Below are 8,780 nucleotides of genomic sequence, written 5' to 3' on the forward strand. Positions count from 1 at the left end.
TGCAGATTGCAATGCTGCAACATGATCTTTCTACAGTGCCATTAACATCATTGTAAAAATTACTAGCTCATCATCTGAGTGGTAGGTATATGAAGTGAGATGCCAGAGGAGGTAGTTGAGGCAAGTACTATAACATAATTTAAAAGAAATTTGGATAGGTACATGAATAAGAAAAGTTCAGAGGGATATGGACCAAATGCAGATAGGTGGGGTTAGTGTAGATAGGGCATCTCGGACAGCATGGACAGGTTGGGCCAAAGAGTCTATTTCCATGCTGTATAACTCTATGATGATTTAGCATCAGTTTTACATGATGCAAGCTGGAATTTCACATAACAAGTGTGCACTTTAGATTGGGGTTACTGCAGATAATACAGTCTCCTTCCTCCATTCTATTGACTCAATTTACACCTCATGCTGCCTCAACCAGGCCACCAGCATAATCAAGAATGAGTCTCACCCCGATCACTTCCTCTTCTCCCCTCTCCCAACAGGCAAGACGTGCAGATGTGTGAAAATGCACACCTCCAGATTCAGGGACAATATCTTCCCAGCTGATAATCAGACCACAGAACCATCCTACCAACAGTTAGAGAGTGGCCTTGAGCTGCTACATACCTCATTGGAGACCCTCAGACTATCTTTAATTGGACTTTACAGGACTTTAACTTGCACTAAAAGTTATTCCCTTTATCATGTATTTGTAAACTGTGTGTGGCATGATTGTTATCATGTATAGCCTTTCCGCAACAAAATCTTTTCACTGTACCTTGGTACATCTGACAATAAACTAAACTAAACTAAACCTGTTAAGATCGGAATTTGAGAATAAGCATCCTAAATCAAAATGAAAATGCTTTTTCAAAGAAACATCTAATTTTTCTACTAAAAAAGGAGAACTGCTGGAGGAACTCAGTGGACCAGGCAACGTCTATGGAGGGAAATAGACAGTTGATGTTTTGAGCTGAGTTTCTGTCCAGGTATAGGGTCCTGACCCGAAATGTGAACTGTCTATTTCTTCCACAGTTGCGGTCTAGACTGCTGAGTTCTTCCAGCAACTTTCCTTTTCTTTGCATTGGATTCCAGAGTTTGCAGCCTCTTGTACTTTCATCTCGAGCAAGTCAAGAATGTTTTATTGCCATGTCTATTGGCAAGAGCGCGGAAACAGGCTCTTCGGCCCAACTTGCCCATGCCGACCAACATGGCCCCATCTACATTAGTCCCACTTGCCTGTGTTTGGTCCATATTCCTCTAAACCTACCCTATCCATGTAGCTGTCCAAATGTCTTTTAAATGTCATGTGCCTTATGTCCCGAAATGGTACCGTGAAATATCAGTAACAGTTTTGTAAACACAGTAAACATAGAAAATAGGTGCAGGAGGAGGCCATTCGGCCCTTTGAGCCAGCACCACCATTCATTGTGATCATGCTGATCATTGACAATCAGTAGCCCGTGCCTACCTTCTCCCCATATCCCTTGATTCCGCTAGCCCCAAGAGGTCTAATTCTTTTAAATTGTATCCTGTAAATTGGCCTCCACTGCCTTCTGTGGCAGAGAATTCCACAAATTCACAACTCTCTGTGTGAAAAAGCTTTTTCTCATCTCAGTTTTAATTGGCCCCCCCTTTATTCTTAGACTGTGGCCCCTGGGTCTGGACCCCCCAACATTGGGAACATTTTTCCTGCATCTAGCTTGTCCAGTTGTTTTATAATTTTAGATGTTTCTATAAGATATCCTTTCATCCTAAATTCCAGTGAATAAAAGCCGAGTCTTTTCAATCTTTCCTCATATGACAGTCCCGCCATTCCAGGAATTAAACTTGTGAACCTACGCTGCACTGCCTCAATAGCAAGGATGTCCTTTTTTCAAATTAGGAGACCAAAACTGCACACAATATTCCAGATGTGGTCTCGCCAGGGCCCTGTACAACTGCAGAAGGACCTCTTTACTCCTATACTCAAATCCTCTTGATATGAAAACATCATATTATGGCCACTATCACCTAGTGGTTCTTTTACCTTGAGTTTGCTTATCATATCTGGTACTTAATAGATAATATAATAAACAAACAAAACAAAATATAATGCAAAAAAAAATTAAAGTCCCTAATGCTACCTGAGCAGTTTGGAGTTTAGTCTCATTTTGTTAATTGAGTATTTCATTCATTTATACAGAAAGTGTGTCAGTAATAAACTATGATCCAAAGTGCTGGAGTAATTCAGTGGGTCAGCAGCATCTCTGGAGAAGGTGGATAGACAATGTTTTGTGTCGGGACCCTTTTCCAGAGACTCATGAAGCTGTATACTCAGGAGGTGAAGGGTCTCAAGAGATGCTGCCTGACCCACTGAGTTCGTCCAATGCTTTGAGTCTTCAGTGTAAACCAGCGTCTGCAATTGCTTATGTCTCAATAATAAACAGATTTTTATGTGTAGAGAGGTTCTGCAGATGCTGGTTTACACCGAAGATGGACACAAAATTCTGGAGTAACTCAACCGGCCAGGCAGTCATCATACTGGTTTCACAGTTGTCCTGCTTAGTTCACCGTTATCCCCTCGTTATCACCCTTTTCACAGCCAACAATGGACCATTGTGGGCTCCACCTTTCCTTGATCATCAGGAATTTGTTGATTTCATACCTTTCATTCACTTGTTCTTTATACCTTTTCATGTCTCTGGTCCCCCCCCCCCCCCCCCCCCCGACTCAGTCTGAAGAAGGGTCTCGACCCAAAAGAGCACCTATTACTTTTCTTCAGAGATGCTGCCTAACCTGCTGAGTTACTGCAACAGATCTTCTATATCATATTCAAGAACAAATTGATGTTTTGAGGAGCCTTTTAAAACAGGCACACTTCTACATTGCAGCTAAATGCCTTCCTGAGTTTACAAGATTACGTGTTCCTGATGATCATGCTATTGGAGATCTGGCCATGTACAACTATGTGGAGGTAGGTGACAAATAGTTTCTGGGATTCTATCTACAATAAGTACCTTTTGGTTTGATGTCATGTTCCACGGTGGGAGTTGGGACTGTTTTGATTTCTGAACACACTTTCTAATGAATGCCATTGGATTACAGGGATAAATCAACAACTACACTTCATTGTGCAATGATCTCCTGATTTTACTCAGATACAGCATGGAAACTTCGGCCCACCAAATCCACGCCGACCTTTGATGACACATTCACATTATTTTCTATGTTATTCCACATTCGTATCCACTTCCTACACGCTAGGGGCGATTTACAGAATACCGATATCTTGACTTTGGGATGGGGGAGGAAACCAGAGCTGCCAGAGGTAACCCACACAGTCACAAGGAGAACATGCAAACTCCGCACGGACAGCACTCAAGATCAGGATCGAACCTGGATTTCTGGTGCTGTGCGGCAATAGGTCTACCAGCCATGTAACTTCCAGGCGGGATAGTTAGTAGATTGAGGCAAAGAGCCAACAGCAACTTAATTCCAGTTTAAGCTTAAGAGGATTTATTTAGCTTCTCTGAGGTTGGGATAATGTACCTTCTGAATATTACTGACTTTATCTGTCAGAAAGAATGTAAAGATGAAGGAATTTTATTCAGTCTTAGTTTTGTCACTGGCTGTCAGCAACAAATTCTGTGAATCACGGCATGGAAACACAGGCAAAAAGAGAGCATGAGCCACTCTGTGGATGGGGCTGAGTATTTCAGAAAATTAGTGCCAAAATTGTGTCTGGCACAGTGGCGCAGCTGGTAGAGCTGCTGTGTTAAAGTGTCAATGACTAGGGTTCAATATTGACCTCTGGTGCTTTAGAGATACCGCGTGGAAACAGGCCCTTCAGCCCACGGAGTCAATGCCGACCAGCGATCACCCGTTCCCACTAGTTCTATCCTGTGCACCAGGGTCAATTTACAGAGCCCAACTAACCCACAAATCTGCACGTCGTTTGGAATGTGGGAAGAAACCGGGGCACCCGGAGAAAACCCACACGGTCACAGGGAGAACGTACAAACTCCATACTGACAGCACCCGTAGTCAGGATCAAACTCAGGTCTCTGGTGCTGCAAGGCAGCTACTCTCCTGCTGCTTTAGTGCGCCGCCCCTAGAGCTGCTGCCGAAAAAGCCTCAGCTCATGGCCAGCATGGACTGGTTGGGCCAAAGGGCCTGTTTCTGTTCTGTATGGCTCTGACACCCAACTCACAAAAGTGGACTCTGACAATGGAGGAGATCGAGAACAGAAAGTCAGAACAAGGGTCTCAACCTGAAATGTCACCCATTCCTCCTTTCCAGAGATGCTGCCCGTCCCGCTGAGTTATGCCACCATTTTGTGTCTATCTTCTCAAAGGTGGAAGATGTTCTTCGTCTGCCTCGCCCATTCGCTCTTCAGTTTTTGGGTCTGATCGCAAAATGATTCGGTGTGTTTTCTGTATACTTACTTTCAGATGCGTGAGCATGTGAACTCAAAATGGTTTATTTTCCGTAAATATGTGGATACTTTCCTCCATTTCTGTATGCCGAAGACCATTGTGCCACTGTACACCATGGTGAGATAAGTGTCACTTCTTAAGCTTTATATATTTTATAAGCTGAATGGTACAACCTCAGTTTAAATTCTTTCCATTGTTGCTTTTATTTTAGGTGACTTTTAGCAGAATACGTTACCATGAGGTGATAAAACGGCATAAATGGCAGTGCAAGGTATTGGACTTCAATTTTGTTTTCGAATGGACTTATTCTGAAAAATAAGGGATAGATAATACAATAATTCATTGTATTAATTGATATATAATTACAATAACAAGATGTTGCTGGCAATGTGATCCCTTCCGATGTTATCTTATTGCAGAAAAAAAGAACTGTAGATGCTTGTTTACAAAAAAAAATGGCAGAAGGTGCCTGAGTAACTCAGTGGGTCAGGCAGCATCTCTGGAGAACATGGATAGATGACTTTTCAGGTCAGGACTGTCAGACTGTCCCACCCCGCTCCTTCTTAAGTAATCTATCCACATTCTCCAGAGATGTTATTTACAAGTGCAAGGGATTATTGCAACGTTTAAGAAGCCATCAGCAAGGTACATGGATAGGATGGGTATAGAGGGTTATGGGCCAAACACAGGCAGGTGGGACTAGTGTTGATGGGACATGATGGTCGGCGTGGGCAAGTTGGGCTGGAGGACCTGTTTCCACTGTAAAGCTCTATCATTCCAAGGCTGTACTTGTTGTAAAGTCTGTTCTTTTCCTTGCAGGTAATCAATTCCATTCTATTTGTCATGGGAGCATCAGCAACAATAACAGGAGCAGTACTGCTTTTCCACCACTTTCCCAAGTCGCCTCACCTCCTGGTGCTGCAGAACTGGAATTATAGCTTCAAATAATCAAATGATAAACCAAATCTTTGGAGTTTTATAACAAAAGTCAAATGAGCTCACAGTGTGGAATTTACAAATAATGATCATAATATGGATTTACAGGTGCACCAAAAGTTTGGAGCTGATGAAAAATGCTTGTTGCCCACTGACATTTAGCACTGCCTGTAATAAGTATAATTTATTAATGATTTATTTATTAATTATTACACCAGTCTTGTTCTGTCTTTCTCATTGGCATCGCTGGGCGGCACAGTAGCGCAGCTTGTAGAGTTGCTGCCTTAAGGGCCTATCCCACTGTACAAGGTAATTCAAGAGTTCTCCTGAGTTTCCCCTGATTTGAACTTGGAGAATTACGGTAATAGCCATTCGTAGGTATTCGAGGACTCTCGTGGACACTCTCCGCACTGTTGAGAAAACTTCACGAGCTTATCGCGTTTCACGAGTACCTGCCGTTAGCGTTACGAGCCGCTAAGAGACGTCCCCGAGCTCCGACGTACCCGCTATGTACAGTCTACGTACTGACTACGAGTTTGATTTTTTTTTTTACTCGGGAGAGCTCTTAGGTAAACTCGTATAGTGGGACAGGCCCTTTGAAGCCCTGTCCAACTGTACAAGTTCATTCAAGAGCTCTCCCGAGTTTTAAAAAAATCACTCGTGGAAGCACGTAGAATGTACATAGCTGGTACGTCGGAGCTCGGGGACGTCTCTATGCAGCTCGTAACACTAACGGCAGGTACTCGGGAAATGCGGTAAGCTCGGGAAGATTCGTGAAGATTTTTCAACAGTGTTGAAAAATGTCCACGAGAGCCCCGAGTACCTACGAGCGGCCATTACCGTAAATCTTAGAGTTCGAATCAGGGCAAACTCGGGAGAACTCTTGAATGAACTCGTACAGTGGGACAGGGCTTTTACAGCGCCAGAGATCCGGGTTCAATTCTGGCTATGGGTGCTGTCTGTGCGGAGTTTGTACATTCTCCCTGTGTCCATATGGGTTTCTCTGGGTGCTCCAGTTTCCTCCCGCATTCCAAAGACGTGCAGGTTTATAGGCTAAATGTCATCTGTAAATTGCCCCTGGTGTGTTAGATACAAAAGTGGGATATCATAGAACTAATGTACAGGGTGATCTTGGTGGGTCGAAGAGCTTGTTTCCACACTTTATCTCTAAACTAACCTAAATCAAATCTGGTGTTGGCCAGAAAAATGGAGGTTTGTACTATTGTGCCACTGTACCCCAATATTAACAGTGCAGCCTGCTTCCTACACTCTCCCGCCATAATGCAAGAAATCGGCTTCCTTTGCAAACTGGATGGAATCATTGAAGTTTGAAAGGCAAGGCTGCCTGTGGTGAATGGGATGTCACTGATCATATTCAAGAAGCTGGCAGCAGCCAAAATAAGAGTGTTACAAATTGGCTTATCTTTATTCTGTACGAACTGTTTAATAGGCCACAATTAGAGGTAAATCAAAAGAAATGTCAATTAAGATTTTGATTAAAGAAAATTTGACATCAAAGCAAAAAAGGATTAAAAACAATAAATACCTCTGTTTAATCCTCGAAACATATGGACATCTTTACTTGAAATGCTACCACAAGTTGAAATACTGAACAACGAGAGATTAGTTGCAACAAACTGCATCAGACACGCACCATTAAATTCCCACAAACAAAACCCAATGAGTAACAACAGTGTTGAATATCAGGAGAGTAGATCGCTTGTCTTCAAAGCGGACAGATTTTCATTCTGTTGATTTAGCAGTCGCAGTTATACAGGAAAGTGGTGGCACTTGTAATAACACTGGAGGCCCGAGGAGACTGCAGATGCTGTAATCTTGAGCAAATAAAACGAAGCATTGGAAGAAACTCGGCAGGTCCAGCAGCAGCATCTAGTTTTGGAGATACAGCACGGAAACCAACCCTTTGGCCCACAGAGTTCCCGCACACTAATACTATCCAATACACACTTGGGACAATTTACAATTTTATCAAGCCAATTAACCAACAAACCTGTATATCTTGGGAGTATGGGAGGAAACAGGAGTGCCCGTGGGAAAAACTATGCAATGAACATACAAACTCTGTACAGACAGCACCGATAGTCAGGAGTGAACCTTTGTTACTGGTGCTGTTAGGCAGCAACTCTACCACTGCGCCATTGAGGTAGAGATACAGCATAGAAACAGGCCTTTTGGCCCACTGAGTCTGCACCAGCCAGCCATCACCCTGCACACTACACACTGAAGCTAATTAACCCACAAACTTTTTCTTGCGTCATTGGAATATGGGGAAAACTGGAGCTCCTGGAGAAAACCCACGCAGTCACAAGGAGAACTTGCAAACTCCATACAGACAGCACCCATAGTCATGATCAAACCCGGGTGTCTGGCGCTGTAAGGCAGTAACTCTACCGCTGCGCCACTGTACCGCCATCAAAACTCCTAATGCAAAATTTGTACATCTGCTTTCATCAAAATAAGTCAATAAAAGTCCACATTCTTGAATCTTCTGGGAAGAGTTCCTGTCTGTTTTCCATTTTATATTGGATCAGATCATTTAGACAGGCACTTGAAAGCAGGACATTTAGATTCAGTGATGAAGATGGACTATAATAAGCACATAATCTGAGAGAACTGTAAACACTTGTTGTCCTTTGCTATTTTTATTTGAGCTGAGTAAAAACTTTTCTACTGGTCCAAAGTGCACCAAGTTTAGTTTACAGAGAACGCAAGTATTAATGGTCAAAACAATAAATGCAGCACTGGTCATTGTGTCTGATAAAAGTATGTGCTCTCAGGGATTGTTGAAATCTCCACGTGGCAAAGTAGATTTGTTTTGGTCCATTCCTGCAGGTACCTCTGCCTGTTCGTTTACCGATAAGGCTATGCTGGAATGATAAAAGCTGATGCATTTGTCAGTAGCTGTACTACTAATCCTGCATAGGTTTAGTTGAGATTAGAGATACAGCACAGAACCAGGCCCTTCGGTCCACCAAGTCCGCGCCTACCAGCAATCCCCATGCACTAACATCTTCCTGCTCGGGACATTTTACAATTCTACCAAGCCACTTTACCTACAAATTTGTACATCTTTGGAGTGTGGGAAGAAACCAGAGCACCCAGTGGAAATGTATGTGGTCATGGGGAGAACGTACAAACTCCGTACAGACAGCACCCGTGGTCAGGATCGACCCCAGGTCTCTGACATTCTCAGGTATTGATATTTTTTTCACGTCTTGATGTTATGTCCATAGCTGAATGTTTTTAGACGTTGATGAGCAACTTGCAATTAATCTGTAACAAAAAGTCAATAAACCCACAAGACCTTTGATCCAAACACGCAACCTCTGTAAGGGCAATCACCCTCTCTCTCTTTTCACAAATTCTCCACTTTAATTTCTGGGACTGAGCTATTGACAAACATTTAAAATCCCC

General features: G+C 42.9%; 1 protein-coding gene across 2 annotated transcripts in view; it reads left to right on the forward strand.

The window, feature by feature from the left end:
* Positions 1 to 6,910, forward strand: part of LOC129699613 (kynurenine 3-monooxygenase-like) — a 28,915-nt gene extending 22,005 nt beyond the window's left edge. For both annotated transcript variants that reach the window (XM_055639570.1, XM_055639571.1), the window contains 4 exons: positions 2,865 to 2,947; positions 4,425 to 4,526; positions 4,621 to 4,680; positions 5,229 to 6,910. In XM_055639570.1, coding sequence (XP_055495545.1) covers positions 2,865 to 2,947; positions 4,425 to 4,526; positions 4,621 to 4,680; positions 5,229 to 5,357 — 374 coding nt within the window. In that variant the 3' untranslated portion in view covers positions 5,358 to 6,910. The remainder of the gene's footprint in view (positions 1 to 2,864; positions 2,948 to 4,424; positions 4,527 to 4,620; positions 4,681 to 5,228) is intronic.
* Positions 6,911 to 8,780: the final 1,870 nt, after the last annotated feature.

The sequence above is a fragment of the Leucoraja erinacea genome, chromosome 8 (assembly GCF_028641065.1).
Source record: "Leucoraja erinacea ecotype New England chromosome 8, Leri_hhj_1, whole genome shotgun sequence".
In the NCBI taxonomy this organism is placed as follows: domain Eukaryota; kingdom Metazoa; phylum Chordata; class Chondrichthyes; order Rajiformes; family Rajidae; genus Leucoraja; species Leucoraja erinaceus.